General features: G+C 41.6%; 1 protein-coding gene across 3 annotated transcripts in view; it reads left to right on the top strand.

Annotated features, from left to right (window-relative positions):
* mast2 (microtubule associated serine/threonine kinase 2) overlaps positions 1 to 16493 on the top strand; it is a 176923-nt gene that overhangs the window by 151033 nt on the left and 9397 nt on the right. For all 3 annotated transcript variants that reach the window (XM_087180051.1, XM_087180053.1, XM_087180052.1), the window contains 15 exons: positions 6141 to 6242; positions 9228 to 9360; positions 9507 to 9574; positions 9732 to 9835; positions 10221 to 10429; positions 10510 to 10648; positions 10733 to 10865; positions 11169 to 11334; positions 12947 to 13048; positions 13385 to 13507; positions 13597 to 13706; positions 14040 to 14194; positions 14413 to 14561; positions 14776 to 14949; positions 16167 to 16427. In XM_087180051.1, the coding sequence (XP_087036177.1) occupies positions 6141 to 6242; positions 9228 to 9360; positions 9507 to 9574; positions 9732 to 9835; positions 10221 to 10429; positions 10510 to 10648; positions 10733 to 10865; positions 11169 to 11334; positions 12947 to 13048; positions 13385 to 13507; positions 13597 to 13706; positions 14040 to 14194; positions 14413 to 14561; positions 14776 to 14949; positions 16167 to 16427 (2128 nt within the window). The remainder of the gene's footprint in view (positions 1 to 6140; positions 6243 to 9227; positions 9361 to 9506; positions 9575 to 9731; positions 9836 to 10220; positions 10430 to 10509; positions 10649 to 10732; positions 10866 to 11168; positions 11335 to 12946; positions 13049 to 13384; positions 13508 to 13596; positions 13707 to 14039; positions 14195 to 14412; positions 14562 to 14775; positions 14950 to 16166; positions 16428 to 16493) is intronic.

The raw sequence follows: 16493 nt of genomic DNA, 5'->3' as shown, positions 1-16493 counted from the left end.
TCCAGCTCTCTATGAGCCTTTGTCATTATTTCACATATTGACTCATCACAGCCTGTGAAGCAAAGGTTCAGTAATTGGCTTTGTTTCATTTGAGAGTCCCAGAAAGCTGATGTTATTAGTTACACCTGTGTTTGTCCAAAATTACTCCCTTCATTATTCTATATATAATAAACACTCAATCGATGACACTATAGTGAGCAGTGAAGTCATATATGAGACACTAATGAATCATCATCAGTTTGTTTGTTTGGACTGTCACATAATTAATAACTCATTTTCACATTGTAGAGATGTGTGATGGTGTTTTATGAAGCTTAGACTTCACACATAAAATTAGAGCAGTCAGAGCACAGGACAATTAAGATAGAAGCAAATATGTACCAGGTGGCAACTTCAGACTCTGTATTTTACGGCTCCCACAGTGTCCAACCAGGTTCCGGATCAGAATCAGGCAAAGTAGGTTTTCACATAAGAGGAACAAAAAAAAATATAAAAGAAAGATAAAGCAAAGCAAGTACTGCACATTATATGAAATAAAAAAAAAATACAATAAAATGTGAAAAAATATAATAAAAAATGTAATACAAATATGTTGATTGTGCAATATGAATTGGGGAATATGTGATAGTTACAGTATGAAAAACAGGATTATGCATTATTTGAAATAATTTTAATTTAATTAATAAAATCCAGTTAAGTGCTAACATAACCTCTGTCAGTCAGTGCAGTCATATAACATGTCAATGTATAAACATATAAAAATGTAAAATGTGGCAAACAAACAATTCATCAAGTGAAGACGAAATGAAGAGCTTGTGCTGAACCAAACTCCACTGAAAATTTTTGGGATTTTATGAACCACTAAAACAAAGACATCATGACTGTGGCACTTTCCCAGTCACGCTCGGTTTACCGTGGAACAACTCACGGCGTGACGCACTCCTTCGTCCACTCATCATGGATACAGCCGCCGGTGCCGTGTGATGTCATACGAAGGCACAAAGACATTCCTTCACACACAGCTGCTGACTGTTTACTACCGACAAACTACTAATCGCTGCTTTGCATTATGGGACTGTTTCGGACAGTATTAGTGTATTTCTACACATGTGAACACAGAAATATATTTACATGTGTGTGGTGGTGGCAGTGACATCTCTATTAGCTCAGGTTTGCCGTGCCTGGGGGGGCTGACATTATGGCTCCCACCGGCCTCATATTGACCTTCTGTTCTACTGGGACACACACACACTCACACAAACTATCTCTCAATCGTAGACATACACACACGCGCACATATGTACGTGTGAGCACACGCATACACACACACACATTCTCCTGGATTTTAATTTCACACTCCAGCAGTCACCAGGGGCTGACAGATGACTCTCCCAGACGAACAGGAGGGGTGAAGGAGGTGCAGTTAGAGGGTTTTGGGATGGGGCGGGAATTCAAGGGGATTCCTCTCCTTCTGATTGGCCGAAGGGTGGACGGGGAAGGTGGGGCGGGGGCTAGTAGAAGGGGGAGGTGGATGTATGTATGTGAAGCCTGTTCGAATGCTTTTGGAGGGTGTGAGGAACTTGACTTGAACACATCTGGAGATGCTTCAGACGCCGAAGCTGCAATGCAGGCTGGATGATGACATCACCAATTGGGCGGCGTTAGTTGTAGTCTTTTTTTTTTTTTTAATTTTGGCGGGCAGCAGGTGGGGCAGACCTACAGAGGAGAGTAGAAGATGAGGCCATGAGCAGGTGGACGGAGGTGTGAAAACATCCTCCCTCCCTGCACTCGTTTATGGAAATCCTTCGTCGTTCTTGCGCTTTTGGTTTTTCGGAGGAGACATGTCACGCATCTCGTGGCAGAGGAGGCTGGAGGAAGAGGAGGAGGAGGTGCTGGAGGAGGTGATGAGGAGGAGCGAGTGGATGGTGTTCACTCACAGCTGGGAGCAGGAGGAGGAGGAGGCGGATTCAGACTTTGCAGTTGAGTCAATTTCGGTTTGATTTGGTCAAGCTTTATTGGCACACTGATGATGACGATGAAGACGAGGAGAGCTGTAGTTTCTCCTGGTCACTCAGTGAAGGGCAGATTGAAGCTCGTTAGCGTCTGAGGCTAATGAGTCATTACAGAAAACAACTCACTCTAACTTTGAAGTCACTTTAAGTGGTTTGATTCCTCCGGAGCTGCTTTCTCTGTTGTGACTTCCTGTCACACTCAGAATTTCACAGAAACGTCTTGGTTCTTGATTTTTGATTATCATTGTTAATTAATTATACTTAATTTGAGTGAAACTAGAGCAGTGCTTGTAGCTCATTTTGTGGCCGCTTTTACAAAAATATAATTGAGCGTGTTCCAGGGCTCAATGACAAATACATTAATTATTAAATCTTCTTGTAATTAGTCAACTGCTGTGGCTGTTTTTCTCTGTAGCTTGTGAATAATTTAGATTTTTTAATGAGTCATGGGGCCATTTTTTCTGGTGGTATTATTGTATTTTGATTGATTCTTTGGGTGAGTAAATAATTAAGTCATAAAAGGGACAATATGCTTTTTAGACTTTACTTAAAACTTGTTCTATTGTACTTTAGATGTCCTGAAACTTGAGAAGATGCTCATAATACGTTTTTTAGTTTTTTACCTGTAGCCTCAGGAAGACCTTCGGCATCTGTAAAGTTGCTCTTATATGCTACTGTTGTTCAGTTTCAAGTATCAGTTCAAATCACAATTTAAAAATTTACTATCGGATTTTTTTGGACGTTAGGTTTGCAGGGTTGTCAATGTGGAGATATAGACTTTAAAATATCAAGTGTGTTTTCAGTGTTTGAAACCACCGTCCTCTAAAATGTATTTTTCATCAGTCCACTCCTTCTACTCCTGACATGTCTCTGTTCTTTGCCCTCCTTGCTTATCCATTCCTTTATTCATCCATCCGTTCTCTCCTCTCCTCGTGTCATGACCCCATTACAGAACTCGCAGGAGGCCGACTCACCTCTCCTCCTTCTGTCCTTCTCTGCTCCTGGTCTCGTCTTTTATCTCTCCTCCACCTTTACCCTCCTCTCCTCCGTCTCTCTACCTCACCTCCACCACTTGTCCTCGCTTCCTCTCTCTCATCCATCCCTGTCACGGGGGGGGGGGCCTTAGTGACCTGCCTGGCGGTCACTATGGCAACTTGCATCCAGGCCATCCTCTGCCGGAACCCCAGGGAGACTCACTTAGACTCCTGGAGGTCACCTGGGGGCAGAGGGGAAGGTGGAGTGCTTACTCAGCTCTGGTGATCTGTCACTAGGCGTCGATGGTTCAATCAGACCCTTCAGTGTGTCCATCAGGGCTCAGATACAGCTGCAAACATCTGGTTTTAATTGGCTTTCTGCTGGACATCACCTGCATGGAGAAAATGATGAGTCTCTCTCTGATAGGTTCAAACCACTGGAGGTGATGTCACCTCTGTCCCGTTCATTCCAATGAAATGACAAAAATGACTAGGAGGAAATATTTTGAGTTTCAACCAGTTGTCGCTTAAAATAAACTAATCAGCACAGTTTATACTGACTGACCAATGAGATGAGAGCTTGCTTTTCGGTCATTTTCAGTATAAATTACACGGATGTCACCAAAAGCATGAATGAAGCGATAACTGTGACCATATGTGATTTCCCAGAATTGTGAAAAATATCAAGCGACTCATTTATTCTTACAGTGTTTTTAACACTGAAGATTTGCACAATTAAATAACTAGAAAAAAAAATCATGTGATTTATTTTAAATCGCTACTCAGCATTTTCTCTCACATTTAACATTCGTCCTCCCAGGTGGCAAGACGTTATGTTTGAAGCCCATTTAAAGAAACACATAATCTTAACTGTATGAATGCAACTGCATCAGAATGGAAATCATTCCGAAAACCTTGAAGAAAAAATCCTTTGTTATCTTTTAACTTTTCACTGTTAAAAATGTATTTGGGAAACACAGTTTGGGCCGGATTAATTCTGGATTTTTAAAGGCCAATACGGATATTGAAAGCTGAGTTTAAAAATAACAGTGATACAACTTCTTAACATAAACACCTAACTTAAACTAATATTCATGAGAAGAGTCTCCTAGATTATGAAATGTGACTAAGACGTGTACTGAGCGGGACATTTTACAGTTGAAAAATAATATTTGCAAAACACTTGTAGCATATATAACAGTAAACTTCAGTGGAAATAAGATTTGTACCAACAACAACAATAACAAACATCACAAATACACTAAAATTGTATTGAATTGAAATAAGAAGAGTGAGTCCAATATATAGAAATGTAGCCTACAAGACTTTTAGAAAAAAATCTGAACTGTAATAAAATATACTGAACAACAAATACACAATTAGTGTATAGTAGAAGCCTGTATTACGAACATTACATTATTTTTTCATCATCATCAGTAACCAGCTGATTTTGCTTTTATCTTTATCCTTCCTTTCCTGTGGCTGCAGGCTACATCAAAGCTTTTCCAAATTTTATATCAAAATATCCAAAACAAAAGTTATTTTTCAAACCATATGTTCAGCATTTCTGTTATGATATAGTATAAAGTGATAAGGATATATGTGACCAAATCCAATCCAAATATTTTTGAGGTGGTTTCCACTCTAGATATTTGAGAAGTTAAATATAGATAACAATGTATTGTTCAGTATTCTTCAATATCCCCTCTACGCTCCCTGACTTTCCTGTTTCTCTCTCACTGTGGCTGTCAAAGTAAAGACAAAAATCTCCCAAAATAAATAGGTAAAAAAAAAAAAAAGTTTAACATTGAACGAATAACTGTGGCAGACACATGAGCTGTGGAAGATGAACTATGTAATGGAGACTTTCTAAATAATCTCTGGTTTCCCTATTGTGCAGTTTATATGCTAATACAATATATTTTTTATAAACTAAGCTAATAATGGCTGATAATCCAGTCCAGCCTTCACTTCATATACACATGAGCTAAGTTAAAATAAATGTTATATATTGTGTTTTTACCACCAGGGTTTCTCTCCCACATTAGACATGCAGAGTGAATATACAGTCTGTCTCACACACTCTGACTGGTTAATTAGCTGCTGCACTGTCGGAGTCCGCCCCTCAGATGTCCATTACTCACCGATCACTGGCCTATACAGTCACCACACACACACACACACACACACACACACACACACACACACTCTGTCTGTCTCCTTCACGCTTACATGTACATATACAAACCCTAATGCATATTTAGCATGCGCATACAGTACATAGACAACTCCCCCCTCCCCTCCAGGTTTCATTACAGTTATAAATAATTCAGGGTTGGGGTCGGGGCCCCGGGGCCCTCCAGCGTCTGTCAGCACAGCTCTGTTAGACAAACAGCAACGAGTCGACCACGCTTTGTTTATGAACCACTACCTCCACTCTGTTAGCCCATCTGACACACACACACACACACACACACACACACACACACACACACACACACACATACACACATACACATTATAAATACATACATACATGCTGCATTCATAAATACATACACACATGAAGCTGCATGAGCACACACACACATATTACCCCCTGAGAATGAAACATGTTTTACAGTGGGTGGTTTGTAATTGTTACAGCTTCCACATTGCACACACACACACACACTTCTCTTCCACCCCATTTCTTTCCGGGGATCAGTGTTTGCACCAGATGCGTTTCTAGTCAGTTACAGTGGATTGCTGGGTAAATTGCTCTGTCTCCACACTGACAGACATTTCACGGTGGATATCAGGGAGCGAGGCGGAGGTCGCTCTGATTTAGATTACCTCTCAGGTGTCACGGAGGAAGGACTCCACTGTCCGCTTTGTCCTCAAACTGCTCGTTCTGCCTTGTGTGTGAAGGACAGACACAGAACAAGAGACATTTTCTGCACAGCTTGAAGGTCATATAAAAATTCAGGATGATGAATTATTTAAAATGTAATTAAAAATAATGAATAACGATATTATTATGAAGGATGAGTCATCTCCAACACAGTGTGTGCTTTTCATTAAAACCTCCCTCATGTTTCTCCCTGGAGCTGAAAATCTTTTGTGTCTTACATTTGGAAATAAAGATGTTGTGTTGTCGTTTGTTTGCGTGCAGGCTCACGAGCGCTCCGAGAGTGTGGAGGTTACCTTCGTCACGCAGCTCGTCAAGAAGCTGATGATCATCATCGCCCGGCCTGCGCGCCTGCTGGAGTGTCTGGTAAGAAACGCTGACCGCCTCCATCTAGTGACTGACCTCTGTCCCGCTGTTAAAACACATTTCTGGTGAAGCATGTGGCAGTTTACACCTGCAGCCACACAAAGTATTTATTGATTCTACTGATTTTGCTGAACAGCGTTTACCTTTAAGACAAAGCCAATTTATATGATTTGTTTTTGGAAAAATACTTTACTCAAATTCTGGATTTAAGTCCATTTTGTGCCACTTTCATTTTATTTTTACTGCAAACATTTACGTGTGAAAATACATTTAATCACCACACAAAATATCATGCAATGTTATACAACAGATTAAAGGACAGTATATGAAGCTGTTAAAATGAGCTTTCCACCTGGACACACACACCTGCGTACACATTAATGCATCAGTAGCCGGTAGTCCAACTGTATTCATAAGTGCAAGTGATTCAAATACTTTTTTGCCATTTTTTATGTAGTTAACAACAGGAACAACAAATAATTTTAGACCATAAACGGCAGGAAATAATTTATTTTTTTTATTATTTTACCATTTGATTCTCTACTTTACATGAACCCCCTTTGACTAGCCCTGCCTCCTTTTTCTTTCATCCTGACTGCTGTGACGGACATATTCATACAATGAATTTGTCAGGCAGTACACGCCACTCATCTGACCTTTGACACAGCAACAACTTCCTCATGAATAAACTTCCTGAATCTCAGTCTGAGGAAGAATCACCATACTGAAGCAGTTATTGTTTACCAAACCAAAGCTGACGTTCCCACACTTTCCCATGAATAGTTGATTTTTATTTTTATTTTTATTTATTTATTTATTTTTGTTTATGCATGACCTGTGAACAAGTAGGCACTTTTTACAATAAACTCAATTGTTATAATTTCATATCATAATTTGATCTTTTTCTTTTTCAAATTAGTTTGAATGACTTTTTCTAAGTAGCTTTAGTTACCCAACTACATTTCTCCCTCGGTTAGCTTTGTTGTAGTTTAACTTTCTCCAGGATGAAGTAGAAGTAGCTTCTCCATCACTGTCAGTAGCAATTATCCCAAAATAATAATGTAGTGAATAATAAAACTCACAGGGGCCATTTGTTTGAAAACTTCTTAAACTTTCGATGCTGATTATGATGCAATACGTTTAGATAAATGTCTCTATCTAACAAACAACAGACAAACTTTAAACCAGAGATAAAGCAGCACAAAGAGTGCACATAAAAACACCTGTGATAACTGTAACTTTAAAACAGTAGAGTGATACACAACAAAAACCATGGAGCAAAGCTTTTTGTCACATGTTTTGATCATGTGTTGTATTAATTTAGAAGAAAATTTCCGGTCCTGGTGTTTTAAATGTTTTAATCAGCCTCTTCCAGCTTGGACGTCCTCAGCAGTTACACAGAGTTGTGTTGAATTTTAATCACACTGCTGCACACTGGTGTAAATGAGAGTGTGTTTGAAAGATTGCTATGAGAAATATAAGCAGGATTAACTAGAATAGCTTTTTCATATTGTGCAGCTCGACTCCACGCATGGTTAATAAACAATTTAGAGCTTCCTGCTCCTCGATGTGAAATGATTTAACCACAGCAGCAATTCATTTATGGACTTCCTCTGAGAATTTTAAATTAGCCTAATGTACTTGCGCGCGCGCAATCACACACACACACACACACACACACACACACACACACACACACACACACACACACACATTAACACCTCTCAGCTGGTATGGGAAGGAGAAAGTGAAGAGGGGAGCAGAGATAAAGACAGACTGAAAAAAAAAACGAGTGTAAAAGACAGATGGATAATTGGAGGAGCAGTGGAGGGTGAGGAGGAGGGAGGGGGGAGGAGGGGAGGGCAGGAGTGGAGGCTGCCCTCGTGCTTCCATTGGTAGTTTTGACTAATCACATGCAGCTGAAGCTGTGACACTGTACAGGATGGGTTTTTACAAATGGAAGCACACAGATAGAAGAGGGGGCAGGGAGTGTGTGTTTACATGTGTACTGTACTGTATGTGTGTGAGTTACAGAAATGTGTGGGGGGTGGGGGTGGGGGGCTGTAACAGCAGCAGCCTCTGCTGTGTCTTTGTCAGGGGACACAGGAGTTAAATTGTGGGGTGTGTGAGAACAAAAACTCCATGACAATCCACATATCATCATTTAGCCATGACTTCGTTTGTCATCTTCACGGAGTCTTAATGCATCACATCCGAAAAAATGGTGGTTGTTGGTGTTCGTGGTGCTTGTCTTGGAGGTTGGCAAAGAGGGCTGAGACCCAAGACTGAGTCTAACAGGGCTGGAGATAAAGACAGGACCAGAACTGACAAAAAACAGCAAGACCAGACTTTTCTTGGGGACTGTTTTTGAGATGAAACCTGGTAAAATTGTGTCCTGCTTGCTGCTGGAAACCTCCTGCTGCTGACTACACCACCGAAAATTCAACATAACAAAATTAACAAGTATTACAAGACTCAGCACCATCTTCAAACAGGACTTTTCCTGTGTGCCAAATAAGTCAAATTCAAAATATTCTACAAAACTGAGATAAGATTAAATTATTTAAAACTATTACAGGCTGCCAGCTGCTGCTACTGAACTATTTTCAGATGAAGAGCCTTGAATCAAGCTGTCATTTACACAGCATAATATTATTAATAACTTTACTTATATAGCACTTTTCTTAACAAAGTTGCAAAGTGTTTCACAGAAAAATAAAACCAGATAAAAGAGAAGGACAAAGAGCCTGAGCAGAGTAAAAAGAGTAGAACAGCATAAATAAAAAACATATGTATCAAACACTATGCAAAAGGTGAAGAGAGGTAATATGAAAAAAAAAAAAAATATATATGTAAAAATATATATATTATATTCTGGACATGAATATTCTTTAATGTCTTAAATCGTTACCTGTGTCGCTCTCTCTCTCTCTCTCTCTCTCTCTCTCTCTCTCTCTCTCTCTCTCTCTCTCTCTCTCCCTGCAGGAGTTTGATCCAGAGGAGTTCTACCACTTGTTGGAAGCAGCAGAGGGCCATGCCAAGGAGGGCCAGGGCATCAAGTCGGACATCCCCAGATACATCATCAGCCAGCTGGGCCTCACCAGGGACCCCCTGGAGGGTAACACCATCACCAGAATTGACTATTATAATTGTGAAATGATATATTGTGAGAGTAGGTGCGGTGCGTGTTTGTGGTTCACCATGTCAGCTTTACCCATCTCCTGTCCTGGTTCAGTTTGGTGACTGGTCTCTGTGTCTCTGTAGAAATGGCCCAGCTGAGCAGCTATGACAGCGGGAACCCAGAAACCCCAGAGACTGACGACTCAGTGGATGTGAGTACATGAACAGAAAATGTTCAATATAAAACACCGGCCGCTAAAAGAAGTGGCTAATGATTCACTTGAAATAGCTTATCAATTATTGTTCCAAAAAACGTGAGCTAATATATTTTTTCTTTCATGTTTTCTGTATTTTCTGTTTTTGTTTCAGAGTCGAGGAACCACAGTCCCAGCAGCTCCACCGCAGACTAAGACCAAAACCCCCCGGGAGGAGGACTTTGAAAACATCAAGCTCATCAGTAACGGAGCCTATGGGTACAGCAACATATCATTTATCCTGTTATTCTCATTTTAACACGTCATCTGCACAGAGACCTGGACATTAATATTAATTTAAATATTCTATATACATGAGTATTTTTTAAAATGCAGATTTTTCTGTGTTTTGCCCGTTTGTGTTTTAAGTCACTGTAAACAGATCTTCCAGGGTGATGTTTTTTTCAGGCTTTTGATTGGCCGATATGGTTTTACAGTCAGGGTTATATTGCCGCATGTTGGCTTTGGCTTTTTCTTGACAGCATGTTTTTGTGTTTTGATGTGAATGAAAACACACATTTTAATAAACATGTTATAAGTGAAGGAAAACGTCTTAACACTGCAATGTATAAACCCGCCTTGGTTTCTTGTGTGTTGTATGTAGTGCCGTGTTTCTGGTGCGACACAAGGAAACCCGGCAGCGTTTCGCCATGAAGAAGATCAACAAGCAGAACCTGATGCTGAGGAACCAGATCCAGCAGGCCTTTGTGGAGAGAGACATCCTGACGTTCGCCGAGAACCCGTTCGTTGTCTCCATGTTCTGTTCTTTTGAGACCAGGAGGCACCTCTGCATGGTGATGGAGTACGTGGAGGGTAAGATATTTATTATTATCAGTCATCATTAGTAGTGGTGGTGGTGTTGTGTTGTCTGACGCTGGGGCTCTCGTCTGTAGGCGGAGACTGCGCCACGCTGCTGAAGAACATCGGCGCTCTGCCGGTGGATATGGCTCGTATGTACTTCGCAGAGACCGTCCTCGCGTTGGAGTATCTCCACAACTATGGCATCGTACACAGAGACCTCAAACCTGACAAGTAGGACACACACGCGCACGCATTTGTCTTCACACCATCATTTTGTGAATGTTTATCTACAACCTTTAGTTTTTTCTCCTCCAGTCTTCTCATCACGTCCATGGGACACATCAAGCTGACGGACTTCGGTCTCTCAAAGATCGGTTTGATGAGTTTGACCACGAACCTGTATGAAGGACACATTGAGAAAGACACCAGAGAGTTCCTCGATAAACAGGTACCAGCTCACTTCTCTTTTTAGCCTGAAAAGTAAATCTAAATCAATAAACTTAAATCATATTTAAAAAGCTGCTGATGAAATGTCCATAGGTGGGTTTTTGTTAGCCCGGAGCCTGTGCAGTTAGCTTGCCAGAAAGCATTCATCCAGTTCCACATTTGATTATTTGCAGAAAAATTATGGGGATTTGATAAAATTGCAGGATCTCTTAAAAATCATGGGACTTGGCAGAATATGCTTTTTTTCCTTCGACCACTCTTTCCACATCCTGAGCTGATTTTCTGGGCATGGATGCCTCTCCAGGTGTGTGGTACTCCAGAATACATTGCCCCAGAGGTCATTCTGCGTCAGGGCTACGGGAAGCCAGTGGACTGGTGGGCAATGGGAGTCATTCTGTATGAGTTCCTGGTGGGCTGCGCTCCCTTCTTCGGAGACACACCGGAGGAGCTGTTTGGTCAGGTGATCAGTGGTGAGTAGCAACACTCACTCACTTCTTGTAACTGTGGTCATCAGTTACACATTTTACAGCCTCCACATCAGAGCCCAGTCACATCAGCTGTTACTGTATAACACCAACAGATTTTTGCAGAGGAAAAATAAAGTTCAACTTTCAACCAAAATTTTATAGTGAGTTGTTAGGGAAGAGTTGACAATACGAATATGACAAAACAGTAGGGTAACAGGCCTCTGTTTGTTGTGTATTGTGGGTGGCTGGCACATCATTGTTAACAGCTAGCTAGCGTGTTAGCATTTAGCTCCCCCACCAGAGAAGCTCACATGCTAGCCCCAAGAGTGGCCATGACACAACCAAGTTAACCCAGTTACTATATCTACCAGTGATGTCTGTTGTTTACAGAAAACATTTTGAATTTGAAGCTCCATATTTTCCTCTTCTTCTGTGTTTTATTTGAAGCGTTGATCTATAAGAAGATATATTTGTAGTTTTGAGAACCAAAAACCATCTCAGTTTAGTTTTACATCTCCTCTCTCAGGCTTCTCTCTGGAGCTCTAGTAACAACAGGTCAGTGAGCCAATCAGAAGAGAGGAGGCTCTGCGTCTCTCTTCTGAATGGCTCACTGGATTTTTGAGTGATTCAATAAAAATATAGTAGCTTTCAGGTAAACACTCAGAAATTATCGGCCTAGGTGGGCGGGGCTTGGAGCATGGCTGAGAGCTGTCACTGCTTTGTTGTGACATCACAAAGTTACAGAACTATTGGACTGAGCACTTTGATACTCTCACAGCATCAATATAGAACCTAGACCTGCTTCCTAATCACATGGACATCTACCTTTATACTATATGGAGCTTTAAACTTTTGATGTTTACCTTAATTTTCTCAGTTGCAGAGCTGATTCCAGTGGGTCTCTACAACAAATCCAATAAATAAAAATTAATGTCAACAGCCACGAATGACACACAAAAAGAAAAGGTTTATGAATTTACTGAATCTATACAGGTAAAGTACAGCTAAAACACCAGCTAGCACACCAGCAAAATGTGTTCTTACATTATGTATCAAACACTTAATAATGAATCTTGTTCTGGTGGTGTTGTTCTGTCTGTATTTTACTGTGAATGTTTAATGTTTGAGACTGAGGGCTTCCTGGAGAGAGAGCAGCAGACTTGATAAAATCATCAGACTTGGACAGATAAAGATGTTACTCCACAGCACAGAGGCACAGGCCTGACTTACAGTGAATAAGATCAATAGTGATTCCTCTTCTGCGTTCCTTTTCTCCTTTGAATTCCCTTTGATGAAAGGGCAACTCGATGATCATAAACCTGTATTGATCCCTTTATGTTTCTTTTATGACTGTCTGAGTCCATCTCTCTACATCGATGCAGTGTGGTGATAAATAACTGAAGTCTCCTCGTGCCTCCATTATATTCTGTATTTTTCTCTGACTTTCTGATATTTGTCAGTGGGGAAGAGGGGGGTTATTATTACAGGTGTGGATGATTGCACATAACAGGAAATATGCTTAACTAGACAATTCCTGATATGTGTAGAACCCCATATTTGTATCACATAAGACCACAGAAGCATATGTTTGTGTTTGTGTTTTTGTTTGTGTTAGATGAAATCATCTGGCCGGAGGAAGATGAAGCTCTGCCTCAGGAGGCTCAGGACCTCATCTCCAAATTGCTGAGACAAAACCCACTGGAGAGGCTGGGCACAGGTAACATGTTTAGACTCACAGGTGCTCAGATGGGGCTTTGATTCCCACTGGGCTCCTGTGTCATTAAAATAAACACAGCCTATGTCATCGTGAAGCATTAATGTTGTATCTCGGATTTAACTGTCAGAGCCTGTCTGTAATTTTACTTTTAAATTCCTGGAATATCTTTTGCACAACATATGAAAGATTGAACAGGTTACTAGTTGTTTGGCCCGGAGCTGTTCAGATCTTACTGATGTCTTTCCTCATGTGTCCCATTCTTTTTCCTCTCCCTCTGTTCCTTCCCTTTTCATCTCCACCTGCTCCGTCCTCTCCGTCTTTCCTTCATCTCTACAGGAAGTGCCTTTGAGGTGAAGCAGCACCCATTCTTCACAGAGCTGGACTGGAACAGCCTGCTGAGACAGAAAGCAGAGTTCATCCCCCAGCTGGAGTCAGAGGACGACACCAGTTACTTTGACAGTACGTCTCTGCCCGGCTCTCGCAGACATTTGTTAGCTGTCCTAAACTCTGAGGTCACCATAACAACCTAATCTCTGTGTCTCCGTCAGCTCGATCAGATCGGTACCACCACGTGGATTCAGAGGAGGAAGACGACACCAACGATGACGAACACGTGGAGATTCGACAGTTCTCCTCCTGCTCGCCACGTTTCAGCAAGGTCCGCACTCATACACCCGCACATCTGAATACACATCAACCACAAACTGATGTCAGCCAATTGATTGAAAAGTCCTACCTAAATATAAAAAATGTAGACTGTCAACAAAGAAGTTAAACAATTTTGGAGTTTTCCTGTAGATCTAACAATGAATTTAAAGATTTCTTCACTTCGGACATTGTTGATCTTTTTTTTTTTTTTTTTTTTTTTTTTTTTACAACTTTCCTTTCTTGAACGGAAAATATAAAACAGTCACTCACACCAACTTATTCATCCTAAACATGTAAAGAGGCTCTGCTGTAAAGGCTAAAGTATCACATGACTTGTGTGTAGGTGTACAGCAGTATGGAGCGTCTGTCTCTGCACGAGGAGAAGAGGACTCCTCCTCCCACCAAACGCAGCCTCAGTGAGGAGGGAGGAGATCGTATCGACAGCCTGAGCGGACTCAAGTCCAGAGATCGATCCTGGCTGGTGGGATCTCCAGAGATGTGAGTGCTTCAGTTCATAAAACAAGAAAGACTCAGACATTCATAGAATAATCAAGAACAACAAGTAGTATCAACTGTTGAGCGCGTAGCTTCATCTTTCTGTACTTATGTTTTAATTCATACACGAAGAAAGCTGGTATGTGAGAGTCTCGAGTTGTTGACGGCTTAATTTTGTAGCTGCACACGTGTCTGATCTTTCCTCACCTTCACCTCTGCAGCCTGCGGAAGCGTCTGTCTGTGTCAGAGTCTTCCCACACAGAGAGCGACTCCAGCCCGCCTCTGACAGTCCGAAGGCGTTGCTGCTCCGCCATCATTGAGATGCCACGATTCGCCATCTCCTCTGAGGAGGAAGGAGGCCAAGGGCAAGGTAAGAGGGATGCACCGACAGCCTGTGGAAGAAACCGTCTTCAGATCAGCCCAGAAATAAAAGGAAGTTGTTGAGGCTGCTGCAGGAAATTAAAGTGTCTAAAATCTGGCAAATAACACGTCTGTTTGGTTTGTGGAAGTTCTTCATCCATTCTTTGAAGTATCGCAGCTGGATATAATGAGCTGTAACTCCATGTTTTCTGTCTGTCTCTCAGGTGGAAGTCGTAAGAGCCCCAGCCTGCTGGGTCCGAGTGCAGTGAGGGGCCCACGCGGCGACGAGCTGCCCCTCGCCATCCCAGAGCTCCCGGTGGAGAGAGAGCTGAAGCTGGACGAGTCTCCCACCACCCCGAGCTCCACCTCCAGTCAGCTGAGCAAGGCCACGCTCACACGTCAGTACAAAGACAAACTTCAGAGACATGGCGAGGATCCAATGTCACACGACACAGATATAACTTCAGTTTTATTTCTCAACTAGTGCTTCAGTGAAATCAGTCTGGACAGTCGAGGGAGATAAAAGGACTTATTAATTATCTCTTTAGGTGTGATAAGAAATATTTTACTGCTCATAACCTCAATACTCTTGTAAAAAGATGCAGGTCCTTTAAAGTTTTTTTACAAATACCACAACTTAATTGGAATTTATTAGAATTTCAATAGCTGAAACATTTGTCTGATATTAAAGGGATAGTTCAGGTTACTTGATGTGGGGTTTTGTGAGGTACTCATCATCACTCGTCATTGTATTTAACTGCAGTAAATTCAGATCAGCTCCCAGTTTAGAGAAGCAGCAGGAAGCACTGGTACAGATGCTGAGTGCTGAGCTGCTGTGGTTTTAGCTGATATCAGTTTAAGTGTATGTTTTATTGTGAATATTTTCACCTCTTTATCTGCCGTCAAACAGCACAGCACAATTTGGAACTACATTTTTTTAATTGCTGAACTACCATATTACTACACAAAAGCACACCTACACTGACTCAAACTGCTAATTTACAGAGTAATACAGTGCACAGTATTATGTTAGTTTTTTGGGGTTTTTTTTTATGGTATGTTTACTACCAGTGGTAGTGGGGGACATTGGGGGAAAAAAAAAACTTGTTGGGGGGGGGGGGTCTTTGCATTTCTGGTGGGCACCAGAAACTTTCACGTGCGCACGAGAAAGCTCAGTGCCATCGCTATGAGTGCATATGGATCCATAAGTCAGTACATTAACACACACACAAGAAGCCTATATCACGCTGTGTTAAGATGCTGGGGTGTGTAAATGCATGTTTTTGGTGTGTATGTAAAGTTTTCATCGTGTATGTGGTTAATTTGATGTGTATGTGCACACTCTCATGGTGTTTCACCCTAATCTAACTTTTGTTGGGAAAACACCAATTTGACATAAACCAGCCCTCTTCCTGTCATAAACTTTAAAGGTTCCTGCATGAAGTGTCTGGTTTGAAAAAGTATTACCTCTTATTATCACAGAAAACTTAGATTGTCCCTGAGTTTTATATAAATGCATGTTAGTGTTTAGATTACAAACAGTGGGAAACAAAGAACGCTTCACCTGAACTTTTCCCTCACCTTTATTCCTCCATCTTTCTCTATCTCTCTGCAGCGGGCAGCTCAGGCGATGTGTGTGAACGTGGTAATGGCGGTAATGGTAACAATGGCGGTGCCGGTGGAGCTGCTAAAGGTGCAGCAGACAGCGACTCTCCAGCGACTCCAAAAGCCATCAGTGACCTGGCAGCTCGCCGAGCTCGCCACCGGCTGCTGTCCGGAGACACAGACAAACACACGACGACTCCCAGCTCCAGGCCGCTCAACAAGGTCATCAAGTCGGCCTCCGCCACCACACTGTCGCTGATGATCCCTGCAGGTCAGTGACATTTAATCATGTGTCTTTAACTTTGGTGGGAAAATAAAGATAAGGTGATTATGTAGC

The sequence above is a fragment of the Seriola lalandi genome, unplaced genomic scaffold, assembly GCF_002814215.2.
Source record: "Seriola lalandi dorsalis isolate HSWRI2012SDOR001 ecotype SW California unplaced genomic scaffold, Sedor1 jcf7180002054885, whole genome shotgun sequence".
Lineage (NCBI taxonomy): Eukaryota > Metazoa > Chordata > Actinopteri > Carangiformes > Carangidae > Seriola > Seriola lalandi.
This window is presented reverse-complemented; position numbering and strand designations above follow the sequence as displayed.